Consider the following 20314-nt stretch of genomic DNA (forward strand, 5'->3'; position numbering starts at 1 on the left):
TTGATGTAGACAGACTTAACTTGGTATAAATTAATGAGCACTGCCATTATCATTTGGAATGTTTATATTAACCAATTATATAATATACATACATACCTACATATCTAAATTTGATTCTCCTTTAGTTTTGTTATTTAATATATATTCTTCCATTTATAGTTTTATGTAAATTTTGCACATTTTATGTTTCTCATCTGGCATTTTATGCTCTTTTAAAATATATGTGCTTTGTTTGTAGGCGCCAGTTAAAAAACATGCTAAAATAAGTACACGATTTGGTGCTATAAGCTGTGTAGATGTTGTTGCGTTGGCGGCAGCTACTGAGCAACTCATTGGATGACGGTGTAATTGTGATGTAGTGTGTAATTGGCATTGCGACATAGTCATTAACAGAATTATACCACAATTACACACATAGCCAATAGGATGAAAAAGGCCATCGTTATTAATCAACACCCGCAAAGCCTTGACTGCCCTCAATGGCTTTGATTAGCTTATCCTTCAATTGTAAGTATCCTTCATATGGTGGCAGATCCAAGCGATTAAAGCTGTAATAAAAAATATAAATAATATAGAAAACTTAACAATACTAATTTTTAGTTAATTACCAGGTGTGTGCGCGTGGAAAATTGTTAGGCGTTCCCCATTTTTCAATCGTAAACATTTGGGGGCCGTTGGAGCCATACAGTTCTTTAAAACCGTTCATAGGCACACGCGATGTACCCGTAACAAATTGCAGCAAACGCGAGCGCATCTCATTTGAGAAGGAGAGCACAGCACGCCAAAACCATTGTATGATAATATGATTCATATGATAGTCACCCTTGTAAAGTGTGTTTTCGCGCCAATCTTTAACATCGATATTCTGAATTCCGCACATAAGCAGTTCCAATTCATGTTCATCAAATATTTTAATTAGATTCAGAGGTATAATTGAACCGAAGCCATCTAAAAAGGCAGTCATTTGTTCCTTGACACGCGCCACAAAGCGCCATTCGATGACGAGTCTGAAAATTGATATTCAATTTATCTCAAATGTAAATCATTTTTGTTTTACAACTACTTACTTGATGTATTCGTCTTTGTTCTCGTTGCTCACTTCAACGTTGGCACCACCGGGCTTAAGTTCATGTTGACTCTTCTGGCCAAATACGTCCTCGTCTAAACAGAATGTCAATTCCAAAATTCTAGGATCGTTCTCTTTGATCCACATAAGTGAATTGTAGTATTCGGTATCAACCGATTCCATGTCCTTTAGGTCAATGGCCTTTTGCAGCATCATTTTGTAGAAGGGTCGTATAAAAAAAGCGTCCAGCAGTTTGCCATGATAAACAGCCATGCCCGCTATACGACCAATGAATCTAAAAGCCATATCAATTATTTTAACCACACCTGAATTGCTAATGCGTACTTACTTGAAATAACTCAAATGCTCTTCGTTGCACAAGCCACTACCATTGTTTATTTGTAAAGTGTAGTTGTCCATCGCCGAGTACTCAAAAAGTCCATAGTAAGGATTAAACATTTCTTTGGATAGTAAATAAAACCATTCTCTAGCAAGCCCACCATAATCTTAAAGCGAAAATTGGTTAAAACACAACTTCAATTATTTCAATGTTTCCTCTAACATACCTAAACCAGTCTCTCCTTCAAACTCTACCCATAACTTAGTTTTCAGTAAATCGGTTTTAGTCACCGAACTTATTATTCTATATGAGTCCTCCAATATCGATGTACGGCGTATGCGTATTTCAAATTTATTTGGTACATTTGTCTGCATGGATTGAAAATGGAAAACAAAAGAAATTTAAAAACTATTATTTCTTTATACCCATGCAAAGATTTAATTGCTGGTTTGTCTAAAATATTTAATTAAGAAGACCCTTTATAGGGCACCAGTTGCTGAAAAATGTTTGATACTTACAGGTTTTCTAATATGACTTTTGAAATATTCATATTTTTGTTTGTAATCTCGGGAATAAGGCACCGCCTGACCTGCTATATTTGGATTAGACAAACGCGGATCTTCCCACTGCGTAGTGCGTGTATCTGTGCGGAAAAGTTCATTTTACATTGCTTTACACTCAAAAAACTAAAGGACTTACTATGGTCTATGTAAAACACACGTCCGTCGGTGTGGACACGCTCTTCCCAGCCCTCGGGCAGAGGTCCCAGATCATCCTCTACACGGCGCGTTTGGTTGGGCATAGGACTAGCGCGTCCATTCCGAGGGTCAATCCAAGTGGTTCGACGGGCCGCATGATCAATGAAGAAAGTGCGCCCATTAGGGGCCACTTGCATAGACCAGCGAGGTGGCAGCGCTTCCTCTTCACTTGCGGCGTTCTGCAAGAAATGGTCATATATGCATATATATAAGATAATTTGATATTTTCAAAATGCATGCCGTTCTAAATATATTATTGAATAATCATGCATAATAATGTTATAAAATTTGACGAAATAATTATTTCAATGTGTTTTTAATGAGATGTAAAATTTACTTGTTCTGTATTCACAGCCGCATTGTCTTCTTCGGAATTACGTCGCGTTGATGGATCTGAGATCTCTGAGGGAGCGTTGCTGTCTGTGTGATCGGTGTCTTCAGTCTTATGATACATAATACAATTTTGTGTGTCACGAAATTTCATTGGAAGAAACAGAAAACAGAATAAAAATACATAAAAATAAACGTTTAATTAAAAGCCTAATTGTATTTTTATGGTTTTAATATGGTTTGTTAACAACAAATTAAACACGAATTTTAACAATTTCTAAATACAAACAATCTAAAACAGTATTAGTTGTACTTATACATTATATTGATTTTTAGTTCTTTTAAAAAAGATAATTCACAATCCACGCAACAATAAAAATTAATTAATAAAAAAAGGCAATAAATTAAAGGAATAATGTATTCCTATTGCACAGGAATGTGAATACCGCATCTATACATCTTATACCTAATCAGAAAAGAATGCTAGAGAGAAGCGGGTTCAACTCATAAATGCCCTGTTCCCACTCCCACAGTAAAAAAAAAAAACTAAAAAATATTTTAAAAATTAAAGAAAAAGAAAATTCAATTAATTAAGTAAAATAGCTCAACACATACATATTTAAGTGGATACATACATATGTTTATGTACAGTTTTCATAGCAAACATTTACATGTGCGTGTATGCGTGCAGTACAGAATTTAGTCAAAGCAGCAACAACAGTTGCGGGCAGAGCTTATAGCCAAGGGCGTACCCAGGGGGGACAGGGGGGGGCCGTTGCCCCCCCCCTAGAAAAAATTTTTCCACATAAAGTCGACCACACGTTCATTATTATGACGCACTATTTCGCCTTAAGATGGATCAGCGTTGGATTTGTTGAAGTTTTTTCATCGATCATATCCATAAATTATTTTTTAAATGCATCGGGCAATATTTAATCAACATTTTAATTTTTTGGCCCCCCCTTTGGTAAAAGCTGGCTACGCCCTTGCTTATAGCTATATCCTTTCAAATTGATCTATTATAATGCATTTTGGCATACGGACCACATAATCACTAGCTGGAGGTATTTACCATTTGATTGAAAAATTCCAAGATTTACAGGAGTTATGGAAAATCACTAATGGAGGGGAGTGTGGTTGTGTCAGAAAAAAAATTAATAATCATCTTTTCTCGGGCATAGGAGAATCTGGATACTAAGTTTGGTTTCCCTAACTCTTAGATGTCCGAGAAGAACATCGCTATATCGACTCGTCTTGTCACACTGATCAAGACCACTACTCATTCTATGTGTTACACATATTCACACTAAACTATTCTAATCTTTACACGTATTCAGAAATTTAAATCATTCTAATACTTTGCAATAGTCTGTAGTATGCTACAAGTATTCCAACAAACAAAGTTCGTGCTGTGAGGATAAAATATGATATACCAAGGAATACAAGTTTAAACATTTGATATATTCAAAAGTACTTGTTGACCACTAGCCGGCAAATTTAAAACAGCAATAAATAAAAACCTATTGCATATCGAAATCAGCTTTAAAAACAAATCTGGCAAGTTTGTTTCATACTCGAGCAATATGTATGCATAATTGTTGAGTTCGGAACATTACAAAAATGCGCCTCAGATACAAGTTTGTATCAAGTATATCACAGATGTGGTCCCTTTGAGGCGTTGAATGCTCAACAGTTGAAGTGGCCCCCATACTTGTTGTAGCATTCCCATCAACTGAAGTGCTGTATTTTATGTCTTCGTTGTTTAAGTCCAGCTGCGCATGACCACAATTCTGGCAATTGCCTTGATTATTCAGTTCATCTATGGAGAACTCCTCCTCACTGCAACTGCAACTGTTACGACTACCTTCGCACGTTTCTCGCTGGTGCTTACTATCTTCTGCAGCGCAACGTGACTGTTATTTATACGTTTTGCATTTATATTAATAATGTAAAAAAGCACGCATTCGTTTAGTTAGTTATGTGTTGTGCATTGTAAAATATGTGTATGTTTTTTTAATTAAAAAACGAAATTAATAACCATGCATGAATTGAAATAAAGTTTAATTTAGTAATAGTAACATTAAATTGTAGCAACTAATGTAAAATGCTTTTTTATTCGAACTCACCGACGCTCGTCCTGTTTCGGTTTCATCCACACTGATGTGGAAACGTCTTTGGAAATCTGAGGCAAGCTGCTCATTTGCATGGCTATTGTTGCTAGTTAAACTGTTAAGGATTTAAAACAAATGCAAATAAAATAATTAATTAATTAATAATTAATTATATGTATATATACTCGTATATAAGACTTTTATGTTCTATGTTAGCACTACGAAGCGGTTTTGGAATATTCCAACTGCAGGTTTATTGAAATTTTCTTGGGGCCTGAATTTTTGGGGTTTTCACACATTTTGAAATGGAAACCTTGATCAGCATGACAAGACAGGTCGATATGTCCGTTCGTTGTTATGTACGCAAGGATCTCTGATGCTTCCCCCTCTCCCATTTTACTCAAACTTGGCAACTACATCCCTTTAGTACTTATGCGTTCCTAAGTTATGTTAAGTTTAATAACGATACGTCAAATGAAAAGGAAGTTATATAAATATATATAGACATATATACAAATATCCAACGCTACATTTACTTCAATACAATTTGTTTCTATTCTCAGCCCATACTGTTTTTCCCTTGCAATTGAAATTAATTTTTAACTATCGTAAAATTAGCCATGGCTAGGTTATTGATTTTCTGCTCCTGACGTACGGTCACTGTGTATTATCTAGGTATGTATGTACATACAGGTGCAAGACCCGAGGATTTCACAAAGTCCAGTACGTAAAAAATGTAGTAAGTTTTCCCTAGAGTTTTAGAGAATATAGGCAATGCGTTCAGTCTAATTTGCAATTTAAAGCTGTCGCCAATTATATACTTGAAGAACTTCTGAAATCATCGGTTGGAAACAGTCATATTCCCGGGAGGTATAGTCCCCATCATACGTACAAGCATTTACGAGTATACCTCGATTTTAAAGGGATCTATATGTTTTTGTCCACTCACTTGGTTGGTCGTTCCCACTGCGTTGTTCTTGCCGTATGATTTACATAGTACGTGCGTCCATTGGCATCTTGCCGTTCCTCCCAGCCGGCTGGAAGCATATCGTGACTTGCGCTGGGAAAAGGATGCTACGAAAAGTCAGATTACTTATAATACTATTTCATGCTAATAATATCAATTATATTTACGGGTTGAGCGGTGGTTTCATTTGTATTGCTGGGCTCTACATGCTCCCATTCACCATCGCTATTGTTGGTTGCAGGTTCACTTTCTTCACGTGATTCATGTATGAAAGCATGGTAGATCTCCAAGGTACCTTTGATGCGTGATTTTGCGCTAAATAAGAAATAATTGGGTATATAATTTAAAAGTATATGCGAAAAAAATGTAATTGCATTAGCAATAAACACATACCCACAAAATAATATTACAACGACGAGAAATTAAAATAAAGCAAAAACTCAATGAAAAGCGGACTAAATCTGCTTCTGAATTTTGTTTTCAAGTTCTGCTAAGCTAGTAATACCCACTTTAAATTATGTAGAACTGGTAACACACCTGTGCGTTTATTACATATGTATTAGATATAATCTTAAACTTGCAAAGGTAAAATAGTATGTTAATTAACAATTTTGAAATAGGACTTCTTCAACAAAACAGCAACGCAAAGACAATGAATGACATTGTAAAATTTGTGAATAATATTGTATTGGTTTCTGAGCACCATCCTCGGTGCCAAATGTTGTAGGACATATCTTAAGCAGCCTAAAGTTTCTTTACAGGTGAGCGAGGTGCGGCAAGGGCACTTGTTTTCAGATTATTCTAAGTGAATACCAGTGAAAGATTTCGAGTAGTGTTTTCAATATACATATATTAGATTGGATTCAGCGTTTTAGGCGACGTTGACTTCCCTTAAACAATGTCAAACACTTGTTTGTATCTTAACGCGATTTCACACAAATATCCCACTTTAAATATAACTTTATACAATAATTAAAATTAAAGAATCAATGTCAAATTGCAAATAATATAAACATACCCTACTGACCTGCGCGGACGCAGTGTATAACTTTGGGAGCCAATAGTGCGGCCTTCTTGTTCCGTGGGCAAGTTCACAAGTGTGAGCTCAACCATTCCTAGAAAGTCATCTCGAGTCAAACGATTCTCGTCAAATACTTGAAAAACGAGCTTATGCTCAGATGGCTTAACCTGCATGCAAAGGGGCGTTGAGTCATATTAGTTGGACTGAAATATGTTATTGTTTACTTCTTACTCTGAATATGAACTCTTCGTTCCAGGCTGGATTAAGTGTCTGTACAAAATTAACCAAATAAAGAAATAAAGGAATGAATTAAGTAACAATATATATATTTCAAGTGGAAAAGCTAAAGTCGGGGCACCGACTTTGAAATACTCTGTACCTATTATGAAACAAATTTTTTTGATCGATTTTATCTACTTCAGTATTCGAACTCATGTAAAGGGTATATATCTGGTAATTTACATAAGAATTGTGTCTATGTGTGTAAGCATCTGTGCAGTACAGAGTTGAGCCAAAGCAGCAATAAAAACAACACCTGCAGGCAGAGCTTGGGGAGAGATTACATTTATGCCTATAACTTCCTTTAAAATTGACTTATCTGGTATACGGACACACAATGAATAAGTGGAGTTACAAAATTTCAAGAATTACGGAAGTTATGGAACATCCCTAGTAGCGTGGGAGTGGTAGGAAAATTCTGAACACATGTACTGCCTATTCTATAAGGCACCTGGAACTAAAATAGCATATTGTACATCCGTACAGATTGACAGACAGACAGGGCTAGATCGACTCGTCTTGTCATGATGATCAAAAGCATATATGTTCTTTGTGGGGTACAGGACCCGCCGAATGTTTATATGTACCTTCTTTTTGGTTTTTGTTAAAACCGAGTCGATATTGATATCACCGTTAATTGTATTCAGATCGATTCTGACATATGGATCGCTGAAAAAAACAAAGAACATATTTTAAAAATTTATTTCAAGATTTGTTTACCTAGCCTCTGCTTACCTGGCACCAAAGATATCTTTTTTGGCCAAAGATTTACCGCTTATAACAACAATGCGCAGGTGGCACGAATCGGCATTATCATTCTAAAAGCAATTAAATGATTATTAAGTATTATCGCCCTTTACATTCAAATTTAAATATAAAAAGAAGGGGGAGCTTGGGAAAACCTCGCAGGAATAATAAGCCCACAAATAGCATCTGAAAAATTTTAACGCGGTAGCTATGTATTTCAAAGATTTTTTTAAGGCTTTCTGACCTTTTAAAAGTCTAGAACGTATGTATATTGATGATGATCAACGTATTATAGATGTAGTTGATGCGCAGACATGTACACATATCAAATACACATACAAGGTGTGTTCCAAAGTAAACATAACTTAAAAAAAAAAAACAGAACAAATGGTTTTTTCGGCAAAATCAATTTATTTTATTCAAAACAGTCTCCTTCTGCTTCGAATGTTGGATTCTGAGCAATTTTTGGTCGTCAGTCAATTTGTGTGGAACAAACCATGCACACACCTTTCGTAAGCCCAAATGTTCGGTCAAAATGCGATAAATCGATGTTTTGGAGATGGCCCACATGTTGATCGTCATTTATGTCCTCACGACCACTTTTAAAACGTTGAAACCACTCGTGCACTCTGCTACGGGATAGACAATCATCGCCATAAACTTGTTCCATCAATTGAAACGTTTCGGTAAAAGTTTTACCAATTTTAAAACAAAATTTAATGTTTATAACACAAACATACTGACACTTATAACGCAATAACTTCACTTCCAATCGATGAAATGTCATGAAATTCTCACTGGACAATCGATAAAGATAGCAGATTCTAACGCCAGTCGACATATAGATAGCGCCACCAGGGGGCGCTAGATTTAAAAAGTCCTATTTACTTTGCAACGCACCTTGTACATACTAGTCAGCAGCTCCAACAATCGATAATAACGAATTTCAGATGTCGAAGACCGCGGAAAATAAATCACACAATTTCCGTTAAAAGGGACAACTTTTTTGGAAATAGGAGAATGACTGATTGGGTATGTTTGTAAAAGAAAACAAAATAAACTTACATCACTATTGCAGCCATGAATTTGACCATCTTCACCTGTCGCAAACGCCGCTGATGGTTCCGCCATTATTAAACGAATTTATATTGGCTTTCTTACAATTCACGTTTAAACGTTTTTTTTATTGGCGTTTAAATTAAATAAATACACACTCCTCGCCACTTGAATGATGCACTCACTACGCTCGCTTTGCAATTGCTCATACATCGAAATCAGATTGATAAAATAACAATATTTTTCACGTTGTCTTTGTGAACCTATTATTCGTCCTCTGTGATAAATTTATGTTTTTTAAAATAGCCGTTATATGCTTTTGCCCACTTTATATTAAAATGTAAAGAACAATTTTGCGCCACTTGCATAAGACATGAATTTACTAATTTTTGTTTATCTAATTTTATTGGTAATGTATACTATTAAATTTAAAAAAAACAAGAAAGGAATGCTAAAGTCGAGCAGGCTCAACTCTTAAATACCCTGTACCACTCCACAAAAAAGTAATTAAATTAATTAATAAATTTAATTTAATTAATTAACTAAATTAATTTAATTAATTCACTAAATTTAATATAAAATATTCCATGCATGCATACATACATTTACATTTACATCAGAATCGTGCCTTATGCGTGTTTGTGTACTTGTACATATGTATGTATGTGTGCATTGGGCCTGGTTATATGGCTATAACTTTCTTTCCGATCATTCTATCATAATGAGACTTGGTATACGGTTATATAATAACTAACCTAATGTGACTACTAAATTTTAGTTCAAAATTCCAAGAATTACGGGAGTTATAGAAAATCGTTAATAGGGGGGAGTGGGGGGGGGGGGGGTGGATCAGAAAAAATGAACAAACTCGTCCTTTCTCGGTCTCAGGAGAATCTGTATACCAAGTTTGGTTATTCTAGCTCTTATACTTTCGGAGATCCTTGCGTTCATACAGACAGACAGACAGACGGACAGACGGACATGGCTATATCGACTCGGCTTGTCATGCTGATCAAGAATATATATACTTTGTGGGGTCTACCAAGCCTCCTTCTGTGTGTTCCATGTGCACTCGCACAAAACTAATATACCCTTGTACCCTTTGGGTACAGGGTATAAATATATATAAAATGAATCGAGCAAAAGCGTGAACCTTTAGTGAACCCTTTGGCTAACCTATCTATTAGAAAAATGGAAAAAGCGAAAAGCCGCACATACAGGTTGCTTATTAATATAATAAAATATAATTAAAATTTAAACAAACAAAAATCCCCACTACCGTTACTTTGCTATGGGGCCCAAAATCAGAACATTACCAAACTCTTATAAAATTACCCTTGAAGTACATCCTTTCCAATAAAAAAATAATCATTGAAATTGGTTGGCGTGATATTGAGTTGTATATGGGTTTCTCAAATTGAACTGGTCCGGGAAGCACCAGTTTTCAAACGAACAAACACAAAACAAATAAATTATTGGACCGGTATTATGGTGTTCATTTTGGTGGCCGTTTTGTATTATGGCACTTGCAAATTACAATTTTTTGGTCAACTACAATGAATAATTCCATTTTGGATTTATCAAAGCCAAAATGTAGAGCTATAAAGCTGACCGCCCTACTAACCAAATTTGAGTATCATCGAAAATATTTGGAGAGGTTTGACACGTCAACGTCTTGTAACTTGTCCAAGACATCAAATAAGCTTGCAGATCGATTTCGGTAAATTATTTGTCTAATTTTTATGCATCCCTTCTTTTATTAAAGTGTCTTTTCCAGTGGCGCAAATATGAGCACTCATTTTGCCGGTTTTTAAATGATTATAGCACTCAATCTTACTTCTGGTTATATTTAAACAATTAAATTAACTTCAGTTTAAAAATGAAGTCACCATAATACTTGGTTTGAGAGTAGTGGGCGATAGTAAGCAGACTTAGTGGGTGTTATATTCAAATAGCGGGGAGTGCTGCTTACAACTCACTACCAATTCACACAACTCAAAACTATTCCAACTGGTTCAAAAACAGTATTTGAATTATATTCAAAGCCAGATGGGAATTATTAAAGTATGTATGTAAATATGTACTTGATCGGCTCGCACTTTTTATTCCATTTACCACCACAATAAAATTTATTATTATTTCAATTCTATTGATATGAGTTTCGGAAATTAAAGCCTTACACTAATACAGACGAACAGACCTTATACATATGTACGTATATCAAGGATAAACATAAATTTATATATACATATGTACATAAACAAATCCATACATGTACAGTTTGTGGAATTTACTACGCCATATTTCTTTGAGCCATACGACGGTACGATTTTAATATTTTATTTTGTGTGCGTCTGTATTTTACTGCTATACGGCTTTGCAATTTTGTATTTGCAAACGAAACAGGTTTAACAATAACTTATATGCGTACCTAAAAATATACAATGCATTTACATACATACGAATACGTATGTATGTATGTACTTAAATTCGTTACATTTACACATCAGATAAGCAATTAGTATATGCAAGCTGTGACGTACTCATGCCATTATTAATCACACAGCCACATAATTTTACTATAAAGTTTGCGTGACTAATATAACCACAAATCGCAGACCTCGCATATGTATGAATGTACATATGTATATACATATCAAAATTTTCTTTTTACTGAGTGAATTGATCTCATGCTCGACTTTTACTCATTTTGGGAAAATCGTTGCTGGTAGGTTTTATGCCCGAAAAAAATAATAATAATAATAAATAACACATTTACAAAGTGCAAGCTTAACACACGCGCCACATTTGATGTTTGTTGTATAATTCAATTATTCATTTATTTATCTATCAGAAGAAACAGTGAAAACATGCACACACAAATATCTGCATATGTATGAATAAACGCGTGATACGAGAGAAACAAAAACAACCACAGCTGTATACCAACACTATTGCAAAGGAATGTGCCTTGGTGCGTATATCTGTGCAACAACAAAGCGATGTTTCCCCACTTTGCGCCTGCTGCCGCACGTAGCAACCGCCTTCGCGTTCTGTGCTTAACTAAAAAAAGCTTCAACCAAATGTCAAAATAAATGTTTAACCAGTCAGAGCTTTTTCAGTGTTGTCAAAGTATTGGTCCATAAATGACATTGTTCATTGGTTTAAATGCTGTTTAATTGTATATGCTAAATGAATATCAACAGGATCTACATTTTATCACCACGTATCCACATGTTTGAAACATATACTAATAATTACATATAACTCAGTGTTCAATTGCTCCATATAAGCTACTTAATGACATTAAGAAAGCATTTGCTTTTAAGAATCTAGTATCTCATAATTAATGTTGACAGTTGTTTTGAGCTTTGACATAGCCTTGGCAACACTGGGAAAAGCTTTTTGATTGACATGGAAGGGTTTTAACTAAAAAGGTTGATAATGCAGTGTTTCCAATTTTGCTCTTTTCACGTCAAATCCGTTTGTTTTTAAAAATCCAACGCGGGAAAAATTCGGAAAGCAGGAATTCTAGCTTTTTACCAAATCTACCAACTTTCAACAAACAAATTCATTCCAAAAGGTCACAAAAATATGCCATCTAATGTGAAATTGATGTCCCTATCTTTTATGGCTCAAAAATGTTAGGAGTTCATACAGCATTTAAGTACATATGTACATATATGCAATCAACAGGTTAACAGAAACAGAAAAGACTACACAATCGTAAATGCATGCATACATAAATGTATCAACATATGACATTTATTAATTTATCTGTTTTTAAATCGTAGATTGGTTCCTAAAAAGGTCGAGTAAAAAACAAGAAAAGAATGCTAAAGTCGAGCAAGCTCAACTCTTAAATACCCTGTACCTCCCACCAAAAAGGAAACAAGAAAGGAATGCTAAAGTCGAGCAGGCTCAACTCTTAAATACCCTGTACCACCCCACAAAAAAAGAAATTAAATTAATTAATTAATTAAATTTAATTTAATTAATTAAATAAATTAAATATAAAATATTCCATACACGCATACATACATTTACATCAGAATCGCGTCTATGCGTTTTTGTGTACTTGTACATATGTATGTATGTGTGCATTGGGCCTGGTTATATGGCTATAACTTTCTTTCTGATTAACCTATCATAATGAAACTTGGTATATAATTACTAACTGGATGTGTCTACCAAATTTTAGTTCAAAATTCCAAGAATGAAGGGAGTTATAGAAAATTGCGAATAGGGGGGGGGGGGGGGGGGGGAGTGGGGGTGCATCGGGAAAAATGAACAAACTCGTCCTTTCTCGGGCTCAGGAGAATATGTATACCAAGTTTGGTTATTCTAGCTCTTATACTTTCAGAGATCCTTGCGTTCATACAGACAGACAGACAGACGGACAGACGGACATGGCTATATCGACTCAGCTTGTCATGCTGTGTGTTACATACATTCGCACAAAACTAGTACAGCTTTTTACCCTATAAAAACCGTGTAAAAAAAACACATTGATAATATGGAAAATTATTCGTGCAAAATGGAATAGAAAACTTTTAATTTTCAAACCGTGTTAAATCAAAACCGTTTAAAAAAAGACCGTGTAAAAACAGAATTAGGTGTACATACATATGTGTGCACGTATGTACATATGTATGTACGTCAGTTTGTTTGCATGTATGTATGTATGTATATAAATGTGTACCCAATGGTTAGTAAAGGATAATGTTTATTCTTCCGTCCTCATAAGTACATATGTACTATACATATGTATATATGCATCTATATACATATATGTATGTATGTACACACATTTGAATAAATCTCAATAAGTATGCATGTATGTAATTGCTAATGACTTTCCAGTACTCACCATTGAAGCCAACGATCGCCGCGGCGTGTGTCCATTTCCACGTTCCAAGCTGTTGTTTGACAGACACTGCTGCTGTTGACCAGCAACAGAGGCGGCGCGGCGACGGGGTGGTGGGCGTGGCACATCGCCGGCAGCTGATGAGGATGCGGCTGCCATTGTACTGGTAGCTAAGAAACGGAAGTGTAAATAAAATATAAACACTGCATCAATTTAATATGCCATATAGAAAAGCAGCGCATTTGATATAATTACTATCGCATACATACATACATATGTATGTATGTATGTATTTAATATACCATATAGAAAAGCAGCGCATTTGATATAATTCACATGCATACATATGTATGTATGTAATGTCGAAAAAAACAGCTGCCAGAATGCCGGCAAAGCCAATTTGGAAAAAGTAAAGAATTTTCAAAAACAAACGGTGCTTATGAGGATAATACAAGTGCACGCCTTTGTCTAATAAGGAGGAGACGGCGCCGGCAGCCGATGCGAAGTAGTTTGTATGTAGATACATGTGTATAAAAGCTTAACAATATACTTATGTACATACATATGTATACGAGCTCGCTACCGTAGACATGTACATATGTACTACATACATAAGATATGGACATTTAGTTTGACGAAGTGTAACTTTTAATAGACAGCATCGTCTTTTCACCGGCTTTTGGCATTCGCTTACATACATACATATATACATACGAGTATATATATGTATGTATGTACCTACGTTCATATTTATGAATTATAGACCTTTTTTATGCTGTAACATAATTTTGTCACATATGTACATACATATATATAGAATGTATGCACATATAAACTTCGTGCATATATATGTATATAAGGATGTACTTACATTAAATTAAAATTGGTCGTTTGTAATTGCAAGTATGTCAGTACTTCCACAAAAACACACACATTCACTGGGAAACCTTGGGCAAGAACGAAGCGCTACTGTGGCGCTACTCATTAATCACAATTTTCCCTGTATGTATGTATGTAACATTTAATTTTCCCAAAGTATTTTAACTCGTTTATACATGTAGACATGTACATACATATATGTATGTACATATGTAAATGAAAAATGACTCGATATGCGTGTTTAGATAGTCCCGCAGTAATGCTCGTGTTTTCTATTGCAGCGTGTAATTTACATGTTTTGTGAATTACTTTAACTCAAAAGCTCCAGAATCCGATACAACGCCAAAAACGTACATTAAATGGCAACAAAAACGAAGATCTGACCTAGAGAGTGCTAGTGTTGTAAAAAGCGGTAAAATTCCATTGCAGAGACACACAAGAACTGAAGCCGATATCCGCAATTTTAATACTGTTCTGTTACAGAATCACAAAATTTATACGAAGAATACCTCTCTATGGGCCACCATCCATAGTATTACAAATAAGCAATATGCCGGTTTATAAAAATATTCTTGTTAAGCTTGTTAAAAATACGCTATATCAAATGTAGTCATCTGAAATACTTGAAAGTAGTAATGGATTGATTGTCAGCACTACATTTGTTGGTGTTAGAAAACGAATTTTCAGTGATGTATTTTCAGGTAGTCGACGTGCTTCGCTTGCAATAAATAAATGAATTAAGTAAATTTCAACTGTTGAGGGAAACTGCATTTTATAAGAGACTTGTACAATTTAAATTAGAAAATAACTGAAAGTCAGATAAATAATAATCAACGTCGCAGAATCGAAAGATTCAGTGGTATTGCAGATATTCTTTAATTGTGGTGTTGGTGCGTTGTGTGTGTGTGACTTGTGGTGCCTGCGTCGCGCAAAGTAAAAGCGCGGAGCAGAAACTGGAAATTGCGTATCAAAAACGAGTAAGAACAATGCCGCGATTATAGAATGAAAGAAATTCTAATAGGATCTATAGGATATTTTAGCTTATAGTTGTTTCCGTTTTTAAATATATATATACCTATGTACATAATATGGAAGAAAACTCCAATATTACAAATTGTATTGTATTTATATTTGCAGTGTATACTTAGATTTGTTTATAAATGTTTGTTTCGAAATAAAGATATCCCTGTAGTTACGTACATATGTGATTAGACCTACTCGATGAAACTAATATTTAATTTTCTTCGCAGCTAATAGGCAAATGCAAAAAACCGCCAAACTAAATCCATTTAATCAAGGTGCAAGATACACGGTGAGGTGTTGCCAATAAAAAACAATAAAAACAACTACTACCAAAATACTAAAAACTCCAATCGGGTTCTGCAAATTCAAAAGTAATTGCAGAAAATAAAACCGTTCACCTTTTTTCGTCGAGCACGTTGATTTTAATATATATCCTTAATGGAAGATTGGATAGGCAGAGCAGTTTCAATTGTTTGCGATGATGAGCTGGGTGTCTTTCAGGGCATTATTCAGGACATTACCGCATCGGAGATTACAATAGTTCGTGCCTTTCGAAACGGTGTCCCTCTGCGCAAGCAAAACGCTGAAGTTGTACTACAATCATCTGATATATTGAAGATCAATCTATTGCCAGCTGCAGGACATAATGCTGAATCGCACACGCCCACTGTGATTAACAAACCGACACCGGTAAAATTGCCCAATTTCTCAAACATACTTGGCGCCAAGCAACATCAGCAACTCCAAAAACAACAACAATGTATGCAACGGGAAAAACAAGTTAAAGGCAGAGGTAATACTAATAATTATGACATCAGGAATGGCAGCGACATTGAAGGCGCTTCTGGCAGTACAGGCAGGAATTCCACATTGACCGATACAATGCAACAATTACAACTCAATTCAAACACAAATGGCGCTCAGAGGTAAATAAAATCATCATATTTTTATTTAAGTTAACATAAATAAAACAGAACAGACCATTTTTAAGATTTTTGTTAATACCCATGAACAATAATGAAAGATCACATGTCAAAGGTATATACATATGTACATATATTATTACAATGACAATCGAGTAAAGTCTTGTATGCCCGATACCACGTACCATCCCTTTTCCCAGCTACGGCCATTTAATTAAAAAGAAATTTTGTCATATTCAATTCCTAAGAACCACAAAGTTTTTGCAATCAAGATTGATTGCATCGACCGTTCTAAGTAGATTTATAAAATAATAAGGCTATATTCTAATAAACTTGCTTGGAATTTGAACAAGGCAAGTCTGTATATCAAGTTCGTGCACCTACGTATTATGGCTCAATAATTTTGGGGCGTTGAACGAACATTATACCGATTCGCCTCGGCATACATGTATTTGTTATATACATTCGGCGATTATACTTTATAGTTTCTCCTTTCATCCTTCTGGTACAGGGTATACAAAAGTTGAAGCCAATGTATATAAAAATAGTCACGACAATGTATGTATGTTTGTATAAACATACTTGTATGTACATATGTATTTATTTTTGTTAAAACTAGTGCATGGGTCTTATCAGTTATTTTTATTAGTTTTTATGTATGCATGTATACTAAAATATTGTCTGAAGATTGTTGCTTTCATTGAAATTTTAACAACAAAAAATACAAAATATTTTACTTTTGTTTTAGTAAGCCAAGCAATGTGCAGCAGCAACAACAACAACTGCAACACTCGCAGGTCACCACGCCAAACAGTGTGGCCGCATTCTTCGGCAATATGATACCGCCTAAGGTAGAGGTGAAAATGGGCAGCGCTGCATACAGCGCAACAGGTAGCTGCATCACTGGACCGATGGAGAAATACTTTAGCAGTAGCGCGGAGGGCAGCAGCAGCAGTGGCGTGTGCTGTGAAACGCCTGGCGAAAGTAAACCAATAGATATCATTGGGAATGATGGTGCGCACTGTCAGCAGGCGAGTTCCAGCAATGGTCAGAATGCCAGCATTGGTAGCAGACGGAATGGAAGTATGAACAGCAAAAACAACTCTTATGTTAACGGAAACTGTAACGCAAATGGCAAGAACAAACAACGCAATCGCTTGCGCCGTGAGAGCAGTATGCGACAACAGCAGCAACAAACGTTTGGGACGGATGCTGATGATTTGCCGCAGGAGGATTTTGATTTCGAAGGCAACCTGGCTCTATTTAACAAGCAAGCCATTTGGGATGATATTGAGTCAACGCATCAAAAACCAGACGTGGTGCGTCATTCGGTGCGCGCTCAGCTAAAGCAAGAGAAAAAGTATAGGCATGATGAAAACATCTTGACAAGCAAGCCACTGCAGCTACGTCAGATTGAAAGCTTGTTTGATAGCAGCAAGGATTTTGTAACCGACGATGGTCTCATTATACCTACAATACCGGCATTTGTGCGTAATAAGATCGAATTGAGCGCTGATAAAGCGGGCCTGTCGTTACAGCGGCAGATGGATATATTAGCGCGTGGCGCTAGCGATTTGGCTATAACGTTGCTAGGCGGTGCGAGGCGTTTAACGCAAACAAATTATCACCAGTGGCCAAAGATTGCCATCATATGTGATGGTGTAAATGATAATTCGCTCTCATCTAACAAAACAATCAACGTAGGAGCGGCAACAGGTCGCCAGTTGGCATCACATGGTCTGACCGTGTCGCTTTATGTTGAACAAGCGCAGCTGTTGGAGCATAAAAGCGTTGAACTTACTTTGTTTAAAGCTACAGATAACACCGTCGTACATGCTGTTGATTGTGAGTGCACAATTTTAATTAATAAGATTTTTGTCTGAAACTTTATATCAATCTTTCAGCGTTACCTACGCCAGATCTTGTACTATTGTCTACAAACACTTCGCATCTTTCAGAGGGCGTCAAAAAATGGCTAAGTGTCAATCGGTAGGTATATTACGAAAAAATGTATTGGTTTAATTAGGCGAGTAGAGACAAGCGTTGAAATTAGAAATGTAATGTTTTTTTCCCGTTTGCAGAGCATCAGTTCTTGCTTTAGATCCGCCACCGTGTGGCATTAAAGATGTTGCTATCAAGTACTCAATATTACCCATATTACCATTGAATGGCATATCTACAGCAACAAAAACATCTTTAGTTGCGACAACACCAAGTACTTCAACGACGATAGCTACCCCTTCAGAAGCAACAGCAATGTCAACAAGCAATTGTGGCAGATTATTTTTATGTAATTTAGGTATACCGGAAAAATTCTATCGTGATTGTGGCATTAAGTACAAAAGTCCGTACGGACATAAATATGTGATACCGATTCACTCAAAGGACTGAAACACTGATAAGAACAGCGGAATCATCAACGGAACTATATCATGGCCTATACAAACTAGCACACACAGTTACACTTACAAAAAACTAACTAACCAATCAGCGTACACTTATGGTGATCATCCGAGTCCACCTTAGTGTGAATCTAGCTTTTAGCCTCTCATTATTAAATTCGATAATTTTATTATTAATACATATTAGTTTTTAGCCTTAGAACGTTTTTTAATTACCAATGCTGCCCTGGCAAATGGCCAAAACTGTATTTTTGTAATTTTTTGCATCCAAATTTTTTTTTATCGATTTCCTTGCTCTTTAAACTAGTCTTGTATCTAATTTTAAAAAAGTCGGGCATAATTTTTCTTATCTTTTTTTTATTCGAATAGTATTTACATTTAATTCCGTTACTGCATATTCACATCATAATAAACTTAAAGACTTCCTGAATAATTTTCACATTTTATTATTATATTTCAAAAAGGCAAATCTTAGATTGCCGCCGCAAAGAAAGTGTTAGCTTTAACTATTTTAATTTTTCAGGAGATACAGATTTGAAATTATGAACAAAATCCGTTATATTAGAAATAACAAAATATCAAATAGCACGCTAAAAAACAATGCAAATACAGGAAAATATACATAAAGAAATGTAAATTGTAAATAACATGTACAATTCAGAAATTCAAGTACATATATATATCATATAGCTTAAGTAAAAGATATTGAGTAGTAATTAAACATACGAGCAATAAATGCCAAATTAAATATCTAATTTGAAACAAGAATGGAATGCTAGAGTCGGCCAGGCCCAACTCTTAAATACCCTGTATCCAATTCGACAAAACAATTAATTTAAATGGTTTTTAAAGGTCAACTAAAATCTTCTAGCTTAAATTAATTAATTCAATTATGCTACATATGTTTATGTAATGCATGCTTAGCATCAGTTGTGTCTCTGTTTTTGTATATGTGCAGTACAGAATTGAGCCAAAGCAGCAATATCAACAACAGCTGCGGGCAGGGACTAAATTTATGGATCTAACTTCATTTAAAATTGGCGGACACAGAACCACTATTCGGAATTGCCAAATTTGGGTTAAAATTACGGGATATTTGGGAAATCACTAATTGTGGTGGGACGGATCTTGATTTGCCTAGCGCTTATACCGGCTGGGTTAGGCTTCATACGGACGGATATCGTAATATAGACTCTTCTCGTCATCCTGATATTTATATTATATATACTTTATTAGGTCTGCCACGCCTACATCTACGTGTTAAATACATTCGCACTAAACTAGTATACCCTTTGGGGTATAAAAACGAATGCTAAATAAAATAATTAGTAAAGTGCAAACAAAACATTAAATGTAAAAATAAAATGAAAGTAAAACCACGACTCGTATTACCATATAGATTGCAACTATTCATTTTAATGCAGAATTGATGCCCATCGAATACTGAATAAACAGATAACTAATAGTGTAATGTAATACGATGACAAACAATTATGAATATTACAAGCTGTAGTCGTGGGCTAGTACATCATATGTACATCTTGA

At 35.3% G+C, this 20314-nt stretch overlaps 2 protein-coding genes across 7 annotated transcripts; one reads left to right on the plus strand and one right to left on the minus strand.

The window, feature by feature from the left end:
• Window positions 1–46: 46 nt before the first annotated feature.
• On the minus strand, window positions 47–14817 carry LOC115632355 (E3 ubiquitin-protein ligase Nedd-4). 6 transcript variants are annotated; one of them, XM_030529467.1, is made up of 17 exons: window positions 14414–14813; window positions 13546–13712; window positions 7608–7690; window positions 7460–7541; window positions 6825–6863; window positions 6600–6760; window positions 5740–5887; window positions 5555–5679; window positions 4621–4720; window positions 2502–2606; window positions 2106–2343; window positions 1925–2049; window positions 1633–1774; window positions 1416–1572; window positions 1068–1361; window positions 609–1007; window positions 47–548 (listed from the first exon to the last, which is right to left on the minus strand). In XM_030529467.1, the coding sequence occupies exons 2-17, from the start codon at window positions 13699–13701 to the stop codon at window positions 446–448; spliced, it is 2457 nt and encodes an 818-aa protein (XP_030385327.1). In that variant the 5' UTR covers window positions 13702–13712; window positions 14414–14813; the 3' UTR covers window positions 47–445. The 6 variants fall into 6 exon arrangements, with proteins under 6 accessions (XP_030385327.1, XP_030385325.1, XP_030385329.1 ...); XM_030529465.1 differs by having other exon boundaries at window positions 6591–6760; window positions 14414–14811; XM_030529469.1 differs by lacking the exons at window positions 13546–13712; window positions 14414–14813 and adding exons at window positions 8685–8952; window positions 11626–11716.
• A 390-nt stretch (window positions 14818–15207) lies between these two features.
• Window positions 15208–19063, plus strand: LOC115633002 (enhancer of mRNA-decapping protein 3). Its single transcript, XM_030530328.1, has 5 exons — window positions 15208–15398; window positions 15672–16370; window positions 17116–18212; window positions 18272–18356; window positions 18449–19063. The coding sequence occupies exons 2-5, from the start codon at window positions 15883–15885 to the stop codon at window positions 18756–18758; spliced, it is 1980 nt and encodes a 659-aa protein (XP_030386188.1). The 5' UTR covers window positions 15208–15398; window positions 15672–15882; the 3' UTR covers window positions 18759–19063.
• Window positions 19064–20314: the final 1251 nt, after the last annotated feature.

This window comes from Scaptodrosophila lebanonensis, unplaced genomic scaffold (assembly GCF_003285725.1).
Source record: "Scaptodrosophila lebanonensis strain 11010-0011.00,11010-0021.00 unplaced genomic scaffold, SlebRS2 tig00001415-arrow-pilon, whole genome shotgun sequence".
Taxonomy (NCBI): domain Eukaryota; kingdom Metazoa; phylum Arthropoda; class Insecta; order Diptera; family Drosophilidae; genus Scaptodrosophila; species Scaptodrosophila lebanonensis.